This window comes from Garra rufa, chromosome 2 (genome assembly GCF_049309525.1).
Source record: "Garra rufa chromosome 2, GarRuf1.0, whole genome shotgun sequence".
Taxonomy (NCBI): domain Eukaryota; kingdom Metazoa; phylum Chordata; class Actinopteri; order Cypriniformes; family Cyprinidae; genus Garra; species Garra rufa.
In genome coordinates, this window is record NC_133362.1 from 25,932,662 (window position 1) to 25,952,133 (window position 19,472).

At 34.3% G+C, this 19,472-nt stretch overlaps 1 protein-coding gene across 1 annotated transcript in view; it reads left to right on the forward strand.

Moving 5' to 3' along the window:
• The window catches only part of galnt2 (UDP-N-acetyl-alpha-D-galactosamine:polypeptide N-acetylgalactosaminyltransferase 2), a 112,783-nt gene extending 96,322 nt beyond the window's left edge, over nucleotides 1–16,461 (forward strand). The window contains exons 8-16 of the mRNA XM_073833967.1: nucleotides 2,997–3,084; nucleotides 4,893–4,980; nucleotides 6,981–7,084; nucleotides 8,328–8,454; nucleotides 10,489–10,581; nucleotides 11,606–11,689; nucleotides 12,010–12,136; nucleotides 13,824–13,943; nucleotides 14,031–16,461. Coding sequence (XP_073690068.1) covers nucleotides 2,997–3,084; nucleotides 4,893–4,980; nucleotides 6,981–7,084; nucleotides 8,328–8,454; nucleotides 10,489–10,581; nucleotides 11,606–11,689; nucleotides 12,010–12,136; nucleotides 13,824–13,943; nucleotides 14,031–14,186 — 987 coding nt within the window. The 3' untranslated portion in view covers nucleotides 14,187–16,461. The remainder of the gene's footprint in view (nucleotides 1–2,996; nucleotides 3,085–4,892; nucleotides 4,981–6,980; nucleotides 7,085–8,327; nucleotides 8,455–10,488; nucleotides 10,582–11,605; nucleotides 11,690–12,009; nucleotides 12,137–13,823; nucleotides 13,944–14,030) is intronic.
• Nucleotides 16,462–19,472: the final 3,011 nt, after the last annotated feature.

Below are 19,472 nucleotides of genomic sequence, written 5' to 3' on the forward strand. Positions count from 1 at the left end.
TTTTCATACATTTTGTATGTATGCAAATTATATAATACCCAAGGTACACACTTCTAGTAATTGTGCAGGTAATTCTCATATTGTATTTTCAAAAGGTTTTGGAATATTTTCCTCTCCCCAAATTTGTTGCCATTGAAACACAGTAATATATAATTTAATAAAAAAGGGTTATATTGATCTATTACGGTCTTGTTTACATCTACATTGTAAATATATTTTTTTTGCTATTTTATTAAGCTTTTTAGATGTAAATCAATAACAATTGCAATTTTAACAATATTTCAAGTGTAATTTATGAGATTTTAAACCAAACACTATCATAACATCTTAGTTGATCTTTTTTTTTTTTTTTTTTTTTCCCAATGTTTTGGTCATGACTGTTTCGGTGCTGACAATTTTAGATACTTTTGAGCCCAGCTCAAAGATACTAATCAGCAAATGGTTAGCTAACACAGTTTGAACAGTTACACATAAAAACTAAATGTTATAGAATGACACCCAAAAATGTGTTGCTTAATTGCAGAAAAAGGTGTTTGGTAGTGGCGTTCCTTAAAGTTACTACTCATCTACTCACCATGTAGCTATGAGAGAGAGTGACACATGATTTACAAAGTATACAAATATATAAAAAAATTAAACTTAACTTAAGAAAAAAAAATCTAAAAGATGTATTTAAAAAAATTAGGGCTGTCAATCGATTAAATTTTTTTTAATCGCGATTAATCGCATGGTTGTCATGAGTTAACTCGCGATTAATCACACATTTTTATCTGTTCTAAATGTACCTTAAATTAATACTTTTTAAAGTTTTTAATACTCTAATCAACATTGGCATGGACAAACATGGATGCTTTAAGCAAATATGTGTTTATTATCAGTGAAACCATACTCGACATGAAGACTAACTTGTTTCAAATGTCATAGATGTTTTTCAAATAACTTGTTCATGTCTATTAGACACATGAAAAAAAAGAACATAGAAACACCAGGTTCCCATTACTTCTCTTTCTTTGCACTGAGCAATTTACTTCCACAAGCTTGTTTATATTATTTGCCGGACAGGGCAGCTCACTTCTTCTGAACAAGCAAAATCTACATTTATTATTACATTTCTTTGCCTCTCGGTGCCCACATACTGTAATCTGATGCTCTCAACAAAACTGTTTCCATTGTTTTGATTAAGTATTTTTGTTATCAGACAACCAAAGTAATATGAAATAATAACTGAAAAAAAAATCCTGCATTATGATCATGATTCAGTCACTGAAAAAAATCATTTACCGGCATCTGGACATAAGTCACTCCCTGCATTATTATCGTTGCTTTTAACTTCCTGTCTGAATTCCTTCAGGATCCTTTGACTTTTTAGGAGTTTACCCATTTAAAGTTATGTGATCGCAAAAACCTGCTTCTTTTTTTTATGTATTGTTTTGGTTATAATGTACTGATTGGAGAGCCTGGTCTCATGAAAATGCGCACTAGCACGACTTTCTGTTTCTATTTGGCGTGCTATTAATAAGCTGAAATTAACTTTGGCGTGCATATGATATGCATGTGTTTGACGTGCATATAATACACCGTTTTCGCGTGCATACTCGTATGTGGCTTTACGCATCAACTCCACAGCACCAATCCTAACGTACACCGACTCCGCTTGCATTCATTAAATATGGCAGAAGTGCCGGTACGCATGAAAAAGTGCAAGTACGCAAAAGGATAAAATACAGAAGTGCCTGTGTACCGGCTCACTTCAAGCACTGGAATGAACATAACATCTGTTTTAACTGAAAGCGCTGCTCCTCTGCCGCTCGCTGAACAGAGCAGACGCAGATATAAAGAGAGGGAGGTGCGCGCGCATTGGGAGACCTCGCGCTCGTTCAGTAAAACCGGAGAGACTATATTAGGTTTGTCCAATTATGTGTTTATGTATTGTTGCTAGACACTTTTCGCTAGGTTGGCAACACTGTGCATCCATTTCTTTAACTATGGGCTACGTAGTGGGTCAAACAGAAAATGCGCGCTGCGTTAATCGCGCGTTAATAAAATTAGTGCCGTTAAAATGAATTTGCGTTAACGCGCTATTAACGCGTTAATTTTGACAGCCCTAAAAAATATATATAAAAATAAAATGCAAAGTTTTTCAATATTGTTTTTGTAAGTTAAAATTTAGGGGTTAGGGTTCGGGACAACCACCTCCCAATTGAAAGTACCCAATGAATGATGATTTTATATATATTAAGCTTACTGATATTGTAAATATTATTGTGGGTTTCAATAGATTATAGAAAGATCTTAGTAAACATCTAAAATTTGAATTCTTGAATGTTTTTTTAAATTTGTGGGACAGCAGTTTGGACCAATTCTGTAGAATGGCCAAGTTAAAATTAAGGCATTCATTAAAATGGTTTCATTCACAAAATAATTGTAGTCTTTCGCTAAATTAACTGAAGACAGATGTTTGAGTGTAATAATGTAAGAAACCATATTTATTGTACCAACATGCATGTGAATATGTTTTAGAAAATTGCCATGTGGAAACATTGCAGCACGGTGACAAATGAATTTGTTAATTCAGGGGTGAAGCCACAGTTGGGATGATTTGATTCGTCAGGGTGTCCCAGAATTGTCATGATGAATATTGGACTATGTCTGAGAAGCAATACATTTTATATTTAGTGTTAAATTCTCCACGCCTATCATGTAGAGTTGATTGCCTGTCTTTTCCAGAGTGTTTAACTCATAGCACTCAACTCTAAATACTCCAGTCATGTGTCAGCGAAGCTTACAAGATTAATGGGATTTTCCTAGGTATTTCTGATGGATTTTGTGCTGCGCACATTTCTTAGCATCAGGACTGTCTGCATTTTTAATTCTAGTTTAATTTTATTGTTTCTATCAGATACATCAGTGCATTGTAGCAGAGATGTGAGTAGTAATCTCTTTTTATATGCTTGTACTGTAACTGTCAGCTTCACATTATTTGTTGTTTTCGGCAGGATAAGACTCGGGTTGTCTCGCCTATCATTGATGTCATTAACATGGACAATTTCCAGTATGTGGGGGCATCTGCAGATCTTAAAGGAGGTAAATCTCTTTCATCAGCCTCTATTTCATCATAACACTTCAAACGCCTATTCCTTTGGATTGTGTGCCTGTGTGTATGACACGATTGCATCCATTCATGCATGTATTTGTGTGTGTTTATGGATAATACAGCAGATGGCATTTGTTATATTTCATGTGGTACTGTATGTTTAGATGCATGTTTGGAGTGAAAGCAATACAGAGAGAATTTGTGCAATGTGCAGACGAGTGAGAGAGCATGATGAATCTCAAAGAGAAAATGTCCTTTTGGAATGGAAACCATTTGATTGATTTTTGTCTGGGGGTTTTAGGCATAATGGCTCTATCTCTGAGTGGAATAGCTTTTCCTCTATGAGCTCTGAGGTTTCTGGATGCAGTAGGAAATAATATGGAAATAAATCTATCCATGTATCACTGTATTTTATAAAGCAGCATGGGTTATAAATATCATTTTATTTATATAGGCTTTTTTACAGGACATTTTGCTTGATGGTGTGCTAGTTAACCTGCATCCAGACTTTATCTAGCACTTTCTTCAGTTTTTTAGAATATATTTAGAGTCTTTATTTATATATATATATATATATATATATATATATATATATATATATATATATTTAGTGTGTGTGTATATGTATGTATATTTATTTATTTATTTTTTAATTTAGAAATTGTAGTAATTGTCATTTTTATTAGGTTTTAATTTTTTTATATATTTAATTTATATTTAATTTATTTATTGTATATTATTTATTTTTTATATTTTTAATATTTATTTATATTTGTTATATATATATATATATATATATATATAATTTATTTTTTTTTAATATATATATAAATATATATATATATATATATTTTATATATATATTTTATATATATAAAATATATATATATATATATATATATATATATATATATATATATATATATATATATATATATATATATATATATATATATAATATATATATATATATATATATTTTATATATATAAATATATAAATAATATTAAATAAATAAAATAATATAAATAAATAATATATATGCAACCGGCATCCAGACTTTGTTTTTTTGGTAATTTGTAGTAATTGTCATTTTTAAGTCAACGTTTTTAAGTTTTTGTCCTGTAATATTTATAATTAAATTTATTTCAGCTTTATTTCAGCTTTATTTCAGTAGCCAAAAACAATTTTTAATTCTGTGCCTGTATGCATACAAAAATTCTCATATTCCATGTTATGAAATGCACAAAATGTAACCACCTTATTTGCATAATGTATTGTGATTGTCTTTTTCTTTCTTGATTTTATTTACCCATCCAAAGCTACCGAATGTCACATTTTATGTTGATTCTTGTGTACAGCTGACAGAAAAAGAGGCATTCGGAAAATAAGACGTGCCAACAGCAAGGTTTTAAGGATACAACATTTACATAGAGCCAAAGCCTAAACCCTACGATTATTTAAAACTTTAAGACTATTCTTTTGCTGTTTGGCAAGCAATGTTTTTTTCCTACTGGTAATGCAAATGTGGTTTTAATCCAGTTTTGTGTAAAATGTCTTTTAATGAAAAGCAATGCTACGTGAATACTGTGCACAGAATACATGCTGCATACTGTCAAAGTAGCAAGATAATATGCTATTCTGAACAAAGCCTTAGACTTTTCATCAGAGTAGTTGCAGTGTCAGTTAATATGCTCTTTTATTCCCTAACCTGACACATGGCTGAGCAGTGCATTGAACCTACTTTAAAATCAGTCTTCATACTTCACCTCTAATGTAATGTCTAATCTTCATCCAGGTTTTGATTGGAATCTAGTTTTTAAATGGGACTACATGACCCTGGAGCAAAGACGAGCTCGGCAAGGAAACCCCATTGCTCCTATCAAGTAAGAATTAGTCTCTCTTCTTAAATATCTGTGCTACAAATGTTTTGGTTCATGAACCGGCGAGTTAGTAATGGATTATTGACAGATGACTACTTTTTATTCTTCTCACACTGTTCTCCAATTAATTCGGTGTCAGCTGTTTAATGTATAGACTCTCTTGAAGCAGAACTCTAGCTATAGGTGTGCAGTCTGTTTTTGATGTATTAAGGCTGTGTTCTTGAAGATTTAGGCTTTCAGTTTTCGTTTTGTTTATAATATAGTTATGTGCTTTTGACATTTTTATTATGAAGTCGACATTCCTTATTTTAGTGTTTTTATATACACACTACCAATCAAAGGTTTTTGAACAGTAAGAGTTTTAAAATGTTTTTTATAGAAGTCTCTTCTGCTCACCAAGCCTGCATTTATTTGATCCAAAGTACAGCAAAAACAGTACAATTTTGAAATATTTTTACTATCTACAATAACTGTTTTCTTTAATATATTTTAAAATGTAATTTATTCCTGTGATTTCAAAGCTGAATTTTTAGCGTCATTACTCCAGCCTTCAGTGTCACATGATCCTTCAGAAATCATTCTAATACTCTGATTTGCTGCTAAAAAAACATTTATTATGATGATGATGATGATGATGATGAAAACATTTTTAATCAGGTTTCTTTAATGAATAGAAAGTTTAAAAGAACTGAAATATAAATCTTTTGCAACATTATAAATGTCTTTTAGTATCACTTTTGATCTATTTAAAGCATCCTTGCCAAATAAAAATATGAATTTCTATCATTTCTTTCCCAAAAGAATTTTCTTTTTTTAAAATTATACTGACTTCAAGCTTTTGAATGGTATAGTGTATAATGTTACAAAAGCTTTTTATTTAAGATAAATGGTTATCTTTGGATCTTTCTATTCAAAGAATCCTGAAAAATGTACTCAACTATTTTAAATGTTGATAATAATCATAAAAAAATATGTTTCTTGAAAAGCAAATCAGCATATTATAATGATTTCTAAAGGATCATGTGACACTGAAGACTGGGGTAATTATGCTGAAAATGTAGCTTTGATACAGAAATAAATTACATTTTGAAACCTATTTAAAATAGAAAGCTGTCATTTTAAATAGTAAAAAATATTTCACAATATTTCTGCTTTTGCTGGATTTTGAATCAAGTAAATGCAGGCTTGGTGAGCAGAAGAGAATTCTTTAAAACACATTAACAAATATTTGACTGTTCATGTTTTTGATGAAGACTTTTTCAAAAATCACATTTTTAATGGTTTCAATAAACACTAATGGCTGGAGTGCTAGTTATTTTTTGAAGATTTTCTTGTCCAGCTTCTGTGCTCTCAAACATTGCATTATTATTTGTAAAATAATGTGCACAGGTCTCTTTAAATACATCTGCCCCCAAATGTTAATTCCGCTGTCAACCTGGGAAAAGAATCCCCTAAAGTTCTTGTAATTACAAAACAAGTTTGTCCAAGGAGCCCATGTGCGTGCTTGCTTGTTTGGAAAAGGTCTATTCTCCAGGGAATGACTCGAATCATTAACAGCTAAAGGCGAGCGGGAAAGAGAAAGTAAGGTGTGAAGCGACCAAAATGGGGGATTGTATGGAGGGTGCATTGCTGTGATGAGAAATCTCGATCACTGTGCAGCGAGTACATTAAAAGTACATTAAGATAATAAACAGTGTGGTGCCTTTATGGGATGTGCTGTGTAAAAGTCTTCATGACACAGCACTCTTCATTCTTGTTTAATGATTCCAGTGTTGTTTAATGACTTTGTTTATGAGGCTCTGATCAGATTGCTCTATCACGGCATTGGAGAGTGAAATGAGCAAAGGGTTTTATAAAGTCACAAATGGCCACTGAAACAAAACACATCGCCAGTATGTCAGATAACTGCTTAGTATATCTTTTATAGAAAGTAAGGTCTATGAAGTGTATTAGGTAAGTCCAAGATTTGTTTGATTTCATCATTTTCATTTTGTGTTTTCCAGGACTCCTATGATTGCTGGTGGGCTCTTTGTAATGGACAAGGACTACTTTGAGGAGCTGGGAAAATATGACATGATGATGGACGTGTGGGGCGGTGAGAATCTTGGTGAGTGGATGCTTTATTTCTCTAAGTGCCTTGCTTTTTTTTTTTTTTTTTTGGCAGTTTGAGACATAGTGTTTGGAGCTGACTGACAGAAGACACAGCACGTCTGTACCAATGTGTCCTTTTTATTAATTTTGTCAAAGATTTTCCTATTCAAAGTGGCTCCAAAACTTTTTGTTCCTTAAAAAATGTATGATTGCTCACATGGAAAAAATTAGGTTTGAAAAAGTTTGGCTTTAAATGGATAGTTCACCCAAAAATGAAAATTCTGTCATTAGTTACTCACCATCATGTCATTCCAAACCCATAAGACCTTTGTTCGTCTTTATAACAGAAATTATGATATAATTGATGAAATGTGAAAGCTTTTTGACCCTCCATAGACAGCAATGTGATTTAAATGTTCCCAGACCCAGAAAGGTAGTAAAGACACTGTTAAAATTCATGTGGAATCAGTGGTTCAACCATAATTTTACGAAGCTATGATATTTTTTGCAAAGAAAACAAATATAACTACTTTATTTGACAATTCTTCTCTTCCACATGACCATCCTCCGCAATTCTCGAGAGTACCACGACGCATGCATACTGCCTATGCAGAGTCAGAAAGCTCTCGGATTTCATCAAAAATATCTTGATTTGCAATGGAATTCATCAATTTGTGTCACTTAAATGTGGCTTAAGTGTACAAATACTCTGTGGCATCACCGTATATGAATACTGAATGTGAGCTCATGGTACTTCTATCATTAGATTGTATGAGATAATGCCTTACTCAGCCAAAATGTAATGTGCCCGTCTAAGGGGCAATTTAGGTCACCACAGAAGAACGATTGCTTTTTATATTATTAGTAACGAGGCTTGAATAGAAAAAAAAAGTGCAGTGTAAGACTCAATGAGGTAGAGTTTTTCAGGTTTTGTCATAATGTCTGTGGCATGATGGATATTGAAATAAAATCCTGACTCATTCCACAAACACAGCACTTTTCTCAGCTCTGCTGCTTGTGGAAAGTCTACAAAGTCTCCAGAAATGATCCATCAGCCTGGAATAAAGTTGCATTTTGCATGTGTGCGTCTAAAGAAGTTTGAAAAGGCCAAGGAGTTTCAGAAAGTAGTGCTTTTTTGTTTGTTTGAATATAATACATATGCAATTATGAGACACTTTGCTTTATTTTCTTCTTTCTTATTTTCTTTGTCTGTTTCGTGTTGTGTTTTATTCATCTCTGGCTGCTGTTGTGATTTTCAGAGATCTCATTCCGGGTCTGGCAGTGCGGAGGCAGTCTGGAGATCATTCCCTGTAGTCGAGTGGGACATGTCTTCAGGAAACAGCATCCATACACTTTCCCAGGAGGCAGCGGCACTGTCTTTGCCAGGTATCCACTGAATTATAATGTTATGGTTTGAAAGTTTAGGATTAGTTTTTTTTTTTTTTTTTTGAAGAAATTAGCCAGATTTACTAACAGCTTGTGCCAGCGCAAAGCATCTGTTGCCATTAAAATAGTACTGTCAGGATTTGCTGAAGATGCGCAGTGAAGTATTAGTGCTGAAAAGGCTTGGAAACCAGTTATTTTTGCACCTGACCTTATTGAATATGCATTTGTAAGAGGTTCCCTTTCAGACGCAAAATTTATAGGAGGAGAGTATTAAAATGAATCACGCAACACAATTTACTACCATTTGCGCTCATCAAATTACTGGTATTTGCACTATTATTTAACGCCAAAATAGCATGTCTTAAAGCAGGTGGTAATTTGCGCTGCTCGTGGTAGATTGTTCTGGTCATTATGGAAATGATCTAGCTGCATCTGTGTTCTTTAATTTGCGCATTGTTAGTAAGTCACACACAGATTTTTCCTCCTACCATCTGCACTTTTATGGAATTGCTCTCTAATGCTAATTTGCCCTGTTTTTTGATCAGTTAAACTGATCAAAACACTCAACTCTTTTACATTGTTACAAAAGATTTATATTTTAAATAAATGCTGTTCTTTTGAATTCTCACTTTTTTCACAAAAATATTAAGGAGCAACTGTTTTCAACGTTGATTATAATAAGCAATGTTTCATGGCCACTAAATCTGAATATTAAAATGATTTCTGAAGTACCATGTGACACTGGAGACCTATATAATTGCTGCAGAGTTGTATTGTTGTGTTGTTCTCACAGGTCCTTGAAATCCTTGAAAGCCTTAACTGCTATGTACTTGAATCAAAAAATAAGTGCAATGTGCTTATTTTATTGCAAAACACTTTTGCTTCTATTAAGGTGGGTTAAGGGTAAGGTTAGGGACAGGTTTGGTGATATGAGTAGGTTTAAGGGTGGGTTAAGGTGTAAGGGATGGGTCAACAGCGTAATTCTAAATGTAATTACAGAAAATAATTACAGATGTAATTACATAGAGGTATTTTAAAAAATATATAGGTACAGTGTAAAATAAGTGCATTATATCAAATGATTAATTTAAATGCAAGTACATAGTAGTTAAGGCCACCTAATATAGTGGGACCGAAAACTTAAAAGCATATTAATACATCTTAAAATTTCTTGTTACATGAGCCTAAGCTCTTTTCAATAAAATCCATGCAAAAGTTAATATCAGATCACTTTCGAATACAGTAGGATGTACCAAATATTCCTCAGTTTTATGCAAAACAGAAATACGACAAATATAATATCAGATCTCTGTCATATGGCCAAAAATAAAGGCAAAAAATGCTTTTTTTGCATAGTTGTGTTTGACGCAAGAAAGCTGTAACAATGTTTCTTACAAGGTAACACGATGCAACCTTGCTCTTGGTTGAAATGTGTCCCCACATTAAGTGCTTGAATTTGAGGGTATTGGACTTGGAAAGTCCTTGAAATGTCCTTGAATTTAAAGTTAAACAAAGTGTGGGAACCCTGTGTATTACATTTATATTATGTTACATTTTATTATATTTTGAGTGGGGTTCATCCAGAGTTAGACTTTGAACTATCCAGTTTTTAATCACCATTTCAGTATACTTAATTTTAGTAAGGATTATTGTTATCTTGCTAGATGTTATCCTAGGTACCCAAAGTGAGCATTGTTACAGTAGCTAAAGATCACAATTTAAATTTACCTTTGGTTTTGTGACTGCTCAAGCAACATGAGCCGTTTATTATTCTGATTCATGTACTCCACCCAGTGGCTGAATGCAGCACTGCAGCCAGTGATAAGTGAGCTGTTGTGAGCTAGTGCAGTTGAAATTTAAAGTGACATTCTGTCATAATTATAAAGCACCTAGTAATGTGCTGCAGAAGGTCCATTAGTGTTAAAGATAGATTCAGGATTAATGTAGTGGATGTGTAATGGTCATTAGCGGAACATCAGTATCTCTATATAAAATGTATAATTTACTGTCATCTGCTTGTGATTGTCTTTGCAGGAACACAAGGCGAGCAGCAGAGGTTTGGATGGATGATTTTAAGAACTTCTACTACGCAGCCGTGCCCTCAGCACGTAATGTACCCTATGGCAAGTAAGTGTGTATCTGTTTTTAAAGAATTAGTGAAAATTGGCAAAGAAAACATTCCAGGATTTTCTCCATATAGTGGATGGGGATCAACAGGTTGAAAGTCCAAACTGCAGTTTCAGTGCAGCTTCAAATGGCTCTACACAATCCCAGCCGAAGAAGAAGAGTCTTATCTAGCGTAACGATCGGTCATTTTCTAAAAAATACTTTTTAACCACAAATGCTCGTCTTGCACCAGTTAAACTTCCTGGATCTCATTGGAAAGGTCGCATGTGACATACTGTAGGCGGAAGTACAGACCCAGTGTTTACAAAGCGAAAGCCCTTTACAAAAAAAAGGTAAAACAATGATGTCGGGAGATTTTGTAATTAAAGGGGAAAATGAGATAAAGTTTTTCACCCTAACCTCATTGGATAATCGCATTGGAAAAGTCACTTCAGGTAAAGGTTTACCTGAAGTGACCTTTCCAATGCGATTATCCAATGAGTGAAAACGGTGCATTGCAGAGCTAGAGCAAGATGAACATTTGTGGTTACAAAATATATAATTTTTTATTTTTTTTAGAAAATTACCAATCGTTTCGCTAGGCAAGGCCCTTATTCCTCGGCTAGGATCATGTAGAGTCCTTAGAAGCTGCTCTGAAACTGCAATTTGGACCTTCAAACTGTTGGCCACCATTGAAGTCCACTATATGGAGAAAAATCCTGGAATGTTTTCCTCAAAAACCTTAATTTCTTTCTGAGTGAAGAACGAAAGACATGAACATCTTGGATGACATGGAGGTGAGTAAATTATCAGAAAATTTGTATGCTGGAAGTGAAGTAATCCTTGAATTTGTATATATATATATTTGCTAAGGGAAAAGTTTGAAATAGAGAAGGACATTTGTTTTCTTCAACATGAGAATAAGCTCACTGCCAAGGGCACGGGAAGCCACTAATTTTAGACTTGGCTAGTTGAAGTTTTGTGTTTTGGAACATTTAGACCTCCAAATGAACTCCACATGACTGGTTTTTCTCTTTAATTGCAGCATTCAGAGTCGATTGGAAATGAAGAAGAGGTTAGGATGCAAACCATTTAAGTGGTATCTTGAGAATGTCTATCCTGAGCTACGGTGAGTGTCTGACCTGAGCGTAATAAAAATAGCTGTTGGATCACTTTGGCCCTGTTTACACTTATGTTCTCTGAAGTTTTGTGCATAAATATGTATGAGGGTTTTGATTTTCTATGCATAACTGGCTGTTTAAAACCTTTATTTCGGCACAATGATTGATGAAGTGTAAACAGAGCCTTTAACTTTTTCATTTTATTTAAATGCCTGGACATGTAAATTTAGAGTAATTAAATTTGATTAAATTCGACTACCAGTGAGTGCAGTTCAGAAGGTAGCCTGATTGGTACTTGTTTTTTATTTCTTGTTTTTGTCTTGTTTAGGGTCCCTGATCATCAGGACATAGCCTTTGGAGCACTACAGCAGGGTCAGAACTGTCTGGACACACTGGGACACTTTGCCGATGGCGTGGTGGGGGTGTACGAGTGCCACAACGCAGGGGGCAATCAGGTACCAATCCGATCTCAGGTACTGAACAGTCTTATGTCAGGTGTGGCAGCAGAACACTGGGTGATGGATTTGGCAGAGAGTTTGGGTTAGTTTAAAGGAATGATTCACTTGTGGAGTGTGATGTATGAATGAGGGCCACACGGTAGTTTCCGGGTTACTTTACCTGTGTTTATCATCACAGTCTGAGGGATTTAAATGGTTCATCATACTTAAACATTTATAAGGTCTATTTGAATATAAAAAACAAATGTGTATTATAATAATGTGATGTAAAAAAAATAAGAGTGTTAAGAACAATAATGTGAGTAGTTTCCTAATAGTACAATGTGAAACTAGTAAGTGTATATAAAATACAGTATGGAAAAAAATGCAATTGAAAAAGTGTAGATTTATTAAGCTGCATGCGAAAGATTTATCTACATGTATTTACGTTAGTTTTTTTACTAACACACACACACACACACACACACACACACACATTATAGTGAAATGTTTTACATTTTAAAATAAGAGTTTTCTATTTGAATATATTTTAAAATGTAATTTATTCCTATGGTGGCAAAGCTGAATTTTCAGCAGCTATTACACTAGTCACATGATCCTTCAGAAATTATTCATTCTAATAATTAAATGTAATATTTTATTTTATATTTTATCAATTTAGATTAATCTAAAATTTTATACATTACCAGTCATTACCAGTTTTTGAACAGTAAGATTTTTAATGTTTTTAAAGAAGTCTCTTCTACTCACGGCATTCATTTCATCCAAAGTACAGCAAAAACAGTAACATTTTGAAATATTTTTACTATTTAAAATAATTTTCTATGTGAATAGATTTTAAAATGTAATTTTAAAGCTGAATTTTTAGCATAATTACTTACAGTCACATGATCCTTCAGAAATCATTCTAATATTCTGATTTGCTGCTCAAAAAACATTTATTAGTATATTTTATTATGTTGAAATTTTTTTTTTGATGATGAATAGAAAACTTAGAAGAACATCATTTATCTGAAATAGAAATTATTTTTAACATTATAAATGTCTTTATCATCACTTTTGATCAGTTTAAAGCATCTTTGCTAAATAAAAGTATTAATTTCTATAATTTCTTTCCCAAAATGCTGATCTTTGGATCTCTCTATTCATCTAAGAATCCTAAAAAATGTACTCAACTGTTTTAATTATTGTTAACAACAATAATAACAGTAATAAATGTTTCTTGAACAGCAAATCAGCATATTAGAATGATTTCTGAAGTATCGTGTAACACTGAAGACATAATGATGCTGAAAACGTAGCTTTGATCACAGGAATAAATTACATTTTAAAATATATTCAAATAGAAAACAAGTTATTTTAAATAGTAAAAATATTTCACAATATTACTGATTTTGTATCAAATAAATGCAGGCTTGCTGAGCAGAAGAGACTTAAAAACAAAACAAAAAAACATTAAAAATCTTACTGTTCAAAAACTTTTGAATGGTAGTGTATTAAACTATTTTTTGTATTATTTTCACCATTTATGAGCTTAATAGCATTTTGGGTGGATTATAGCATATCACACCAGATACCATCTCAGAACTGTTGTTATTTATTTATTTTTAAGTTCCTGTGTAGATTTATGTGGGTGTATTACTTTCTGCAAATGCTCCCTGCTTACAATTTTTCTGATAAACAGGAATGGGCCCTGACTAAAGACAAATCAGTAAAACACATGGACCTTTGCCTGACGGTGGTGGATCGCACGGCTGGCTCACAGATCAAACTCCAGGGCTGCAGGGAGAACGACAGCAGACAGGTGAGCATGCTGTGCTCAAAGCAGGGGTTCGGGGGAGGCGCCGCCACTCAGATTTTCACCATCATCATCATTATGTTTCCATTGCAGAAATGGGAGCAGATCGACAACAACTCCAAACTGCGACACGTGGGCAGCAATCTATGTCTGGACAGCCGGAGCGCGCGGAATGGCGGCCTGACGGTGGAAGTGTGCAACCCGTCACTTACTCAGCAGTGGAAGTTCACTCTCAACCTGCAGCCGTAGCTCGACACGCCGATCTCAGCCCTCCCCTCCTCGCCCTCGGACAGCCCGTGCTGGGCACGCACTCGCCCCTCAGAGATAATCGCTGCCCGGATACAGACTCAGGGCCGCCACGGTGCGGTCTGGTGGTCCTTAAGGGCCACGGGGCAATGAAAACACAAGATGATGACTATTTCCATCTAACTATATACCTCACTGTTTCATCTGTTGTCCAGCTCTTGGAAAGTGAATCTTAAGTGTCTAAACTGTATCGAAACCATTTTGGGATTATTTCTTCTTTTTTCCCGATGCAAAGGATCCATTTTCTGTCTAATTTTCGCCTTTTCGTGTCTCATTTTCTTGAATTCCAGCTTTTTTTTTTTTTACAATGGACATCCATTGCTCTTTTGTTTTTCTAGTTACGTTACCAATATTGTTGAATGTAAATGTTTTACGGAGGCTCCCTTCCTGTGCTGTGATCGGACTGGATTTTAGTTTGGGTTTGGTTTAATTTGTGGGCTCATGGGATCAAGGGGAGGACTCATTTGTCGTGCGCACCCGTCACAGACACACTTTGACTGTGGAGGACAGCGGCAGCCTCGTGTTTTTCAGCTCGCGGTGCTCGCGCAAAAAGAGCAGGAAAAAATTTCAAGAGACCTTTTTTGTTGTTTTCTAGTTTCTATTAAATTGTCTTTTTCTGTTAAAGGTGCAATGTGTAAAGATTCAACCCGCTTCCCATAAGGGCCCCTGGTGTGTTCTGAAGGAGAACCGAGACATTGTACAGAACGTGACTGCTGGATTCACATACTGTAGCACTGGCTGCTAACAAATCAGTATCTGAAACATGTCTTCAAATGTTTCTCAGCCACATTTTTCACACTAATCATTTATTTCTTAATTCGATGTAGCCTTGTTTTTTCTTCGCCAAGTGTATTGTGTAAAACAATCATGTTAATAACCTGGTAACTCCAAGCAGAGGCTGATCTGAAGCGTTGCTTCCTTGGGTATTACTCATTTTCCATGATTTCTTCTGATGTCATGCAGTACATGTTCTGGATCATAACATGTGTTGGAAAAGCTTCTTTCCTGCCTCCTTAAAGTCCTGAATGTTTTACTCTCAAGATCAATCATGATCCTCAGCAGCTTGGCCAAACATGGCACATTATATCACTACTTGAGCGTCCTTCTTCTTTTTGTTACTGCCTTTCTTATCCATGATACTGTAAGGAAAATGTGAGTTTTGTGTGTGTGAATGTGCTTCTAAGCAGCTTTCAAAGATTATTTCTTTTCCTTTTTTTACTCATTTTATTCATGCCCCTGAAATGCTTTTTCACACCTAAACCTTTTGAATTATTGTGGTACTTCAGTTGATTTTAACAGAACTAGTGTTACTGTAAATCCAACGGACAAGAAGCCTGTGATATGTGAAACAAATCAGTTAATCCACCTGCATTTCATGTATAACGCCGTAGCAATTCTGACTAACTTATTGTAGGCTAGGGAATCCAGACTAAATGAGTTTCTGACTGGCTTTCGGTCAGCTCTCCTCATGTATCAGCAGTAATTGTTATGTTAATCTTAGACTTGTGTATGTTGGGTTTGTCTGTACCACCCTGTGTTGTCCCAGTCCCGGTATGAAGACAGAAACACGCGGAAGACTCTCTGTCTTGATGTTTCTGAGTCTAGGCAGAGATTGTGTGGCCTTTAGGAAGAAAATCAGTCCACCTGCCTTTTATTATCATCTGTGTTCTGTAGCGTCATCAATTTCCTAAAGAGGTAGATGTGGACTGCACTTTTGCCATAGTGAATCATAGTGAAAGTTTGGGCTTTGATCAATGGGTTTTTTGAAGAAGTCAGCCAAAATCGGAGCAATACATGATGGCTAATCTTTGAATTGGATGAAATGTTTACATAGCACAGTGTGCCAAAGTCATTTGCTGTTTTGATTGAAACATGGAAACACACTTCTATTCCAGACTAGGACAGTTTCATTTTTTTTAGTAAATGAAGGACTTGTGACTCCACCCTTTCTGTCTCTTTGGTTTCCTTGAAAGCCAATTTTCGGAAGATCTTGATGTTGCATTAAATGGCAAAGGAAACAGCATGGGGTCAGCAGTTGTAATAGTGTATATGTGTGTATATACAGTATGTATGTCCATGCATGTACATTTACACACTCAGTTGCAGTTATAGTGATTTGGTCAACTGTACAGCGCTTGTATTTGTTCATTGTTTTATAGATATTGCAAAGGTTTGAATGACGGAAAATAATTAACTTAAATAAAAAAAATTATATACATATCCAGTGTCTTACGTGTTTTCACATATAGTGCTTTAACAAAACTAAATAAATATTCTTGCATAAAAATGTAATCTGCTACTAGGAACTTAATTTTTAGAATTATATTTATCTGACTGCATTACACTAAAAAGAAATTGAGTACAGTTGAAGTCAAAAGTTTACACTCCCCTTTCAGAATCTGCAAAATTCATGCTATTTTTTTATTTAGTACTAACCTGAATAAGATCTTTCACATAAAGGATGTTTACATAGTCCACAAGAGAAAACAATAGTTGAATTTATAAAACTGTGTTGTTATCTGAATGATCCACAACTGTGTTTTTTGTTTAGTGATAGTTGTTCATGAGTCCCTTGTTTGTCCTGAACAGTTAAACTGCCTATTGTTCTTTGGAAAAATCCTTCAGGTTCGACCAATTCTTTGGTTTTTCAGCATATTTGTGTATTTGAACCCTTTTCAACATTGTATGAAATTTGATTGTATGCAAAACAATGCATTAAGAGCTGGGGGTGTAACCTTTTGAACAGAATGAAGATGTGTAAATATAAGGCAAAATAAGTTAAATTTATGATTCTGTGGTAAAGTAAATACTACAGAAAAACAAATGTTATCTATATATGGAAAAAGTTAGTTCAAGCAATAATTCAGAAAAACAAAGTAAATTCTATATTGGTAGGTTATAGGTTAATGTGTGCGCCAAAATGCATGATTGTCTTTTCTGAGGTAAATCACATTATATTCTTATTGCTAAATATGATCCCCCTGTAACATGTGTGCAAGTGTTCTTTGTATTTACATTGATATTTATGGCATAATATGTCAGCAGTGACGGTGAGTCCTTTAAATTGGAGACATTACGTATTTAAAACAAAATATGTGAGACACTTTGGTATGGCGTCATAAAGAGGGCAGGAGAGGGGGGGGGGGTCCAATGCTGTTTCATGCATGTTAAGTTATTTACACAGAGTTGGATTCTCATGCTAAACATGGCATACATTTCAAAAAACGATTTGGACGTATAAGGGTATTTGCCGAATACACATATATAATACCGAATACCGTTTTTTTTTTCTTTTACAAGTTTCGGAACATTTTTTTTTTCTCGATCATGGCTCTTCATGACGCCCTGAAGGGTGGAACTCCTTGTATGGGCATTTGTCCTGAAAGAGCGCGCCCGCGCACACATACACCAATCAGCGCGCTTCAGTCGGTTGCACTGCTGCACGGGACTTACAAGGGAAGAATGTCTCTAAAGAAGTGTGGTTTTGCTTGTAAGGCAAAGATAGCCTTGCTCAGCTTCGTTAACGATGCAATTTCTTTTTCTGGGGCAGTAAATAGAGCTTGCAAGTGTGTTTGTTAACGAACGTTTTATAAACAAGGCCCAGTTCGACGCTGGATTTGCACATCGTTTGATACTGAAAGATGGAGCGGCCCCAGCTATAAAAGATCCCAGTCATGATTCATAACTGCCAGAGGTGGGTAGAGTACCCAAAATCTGTACTCAAGTAAAAGTACAAGTACTTATGGAAATATTTACTCAAGTATGAGTAAAAGTAACAATCTTAATAGTTACTTGAGTAAGAGTAAAAAAGTATCCGATGGAAAAAGTATTCAAGTAGCTAGTTACTAGTTACTTCTGATCTGATTGATATGAAGTGAAAACCCTGAATTTCAAACTGTTTGCTTCCACACACCTCTAAGTATGGTGTTTATATATATATATATATACAGGGCTCGCAAAATTTCAAAATTTCTGGTAGCCCTTCAGGCAGGTACTCTTCAGATTTTGGTAGCCCGAAAATCAATATAACTAGCCCAAATAAAAAAACTTTTTTTTTTTTTTTTTAAAGACCTTTTTTTAAATATAGAAAATCAGATAGGAGTCTAATCAAAAATGTTTTTAATACACAAATATAAACAAATATCAAGGAAGTAATTTTATTTCATTATATTTATTTCATTTAGTGTATCTGCAGAATTTTTAAATATTAATTTAAAGCAATTCATAACCCTTTTTAAGATCTGCAAAAGTAAAATAAACAGTAATGGGATTGGACAATGTAAAGTAGAATATTAAGCCAAAAAATGGCATGATTTAAAATTCAGATACAGTTTCACACAAAAACAAAATATGTTACACTATGGCATTTCATCCTTTATAACATTAAAAGGGATAAATTGAGTTTATAATTTATTATATTTATTTAAAACATAAATATTACTGTACTTGTTTAGATTTTTAGAAGGCACCTTAACTTTTTACATTTACAACTCTGTGTTTGCTCCATAAAAACATGGGTCGATAATTGCAATCATTTGTCCATAAACAGCTGAAAAAAATGTATTGGAAATGAAAAATTCATTCTCTGTCACGAGGGGGCGCTTTAGGAGCGCTGAAATATTACGGATTCCATAGCAACAGCTGTACACAAACCAGCATTAACGCAGTTTTATCAGACATGAAATGAAAACACGTTTCTGAGGACAATAACGGAGGAATGCCATCAAATGTAGCGAAGTAAAAGTAAAGTTTTTTCATTATAAATGTACTAGAGTAAGAGTAAAAGTACCTATCTTTAAATATACTCTAAAAGTACTAGTTACCCCAAAAATTTACTCAAGTAAATGTAACGAAGTAAATGTAATTCGTTACTACCCACCTCTGATAACTGCAGATGGTAAGTGAAACAGCATCAAATGTCTGTGTTTTGTTGGTAATCGGCGCGCGACTTGGTTTGAGTTCTCCTCAAGCTTTAGCTGAGGAGGTAATCGTAAAGCTGTATCTTTCTTTTGTAAATATGATAAAACGAAATATTTCTTTGGAGATATGAAGGTGGTCTTTGAAGTCCACATTTGCGCTCTGTTTCAAAACAGCTAAAATCATAATTAAATGCATACTCTGAAAGCGCTCCACAAACCATCTGGATGCTTGAAATTGTATAGGAGAATTCACGTTTTAAACAGCTTATTGTGATTGTACGTTGTAACGCACACTACAGACAGTAGCTCG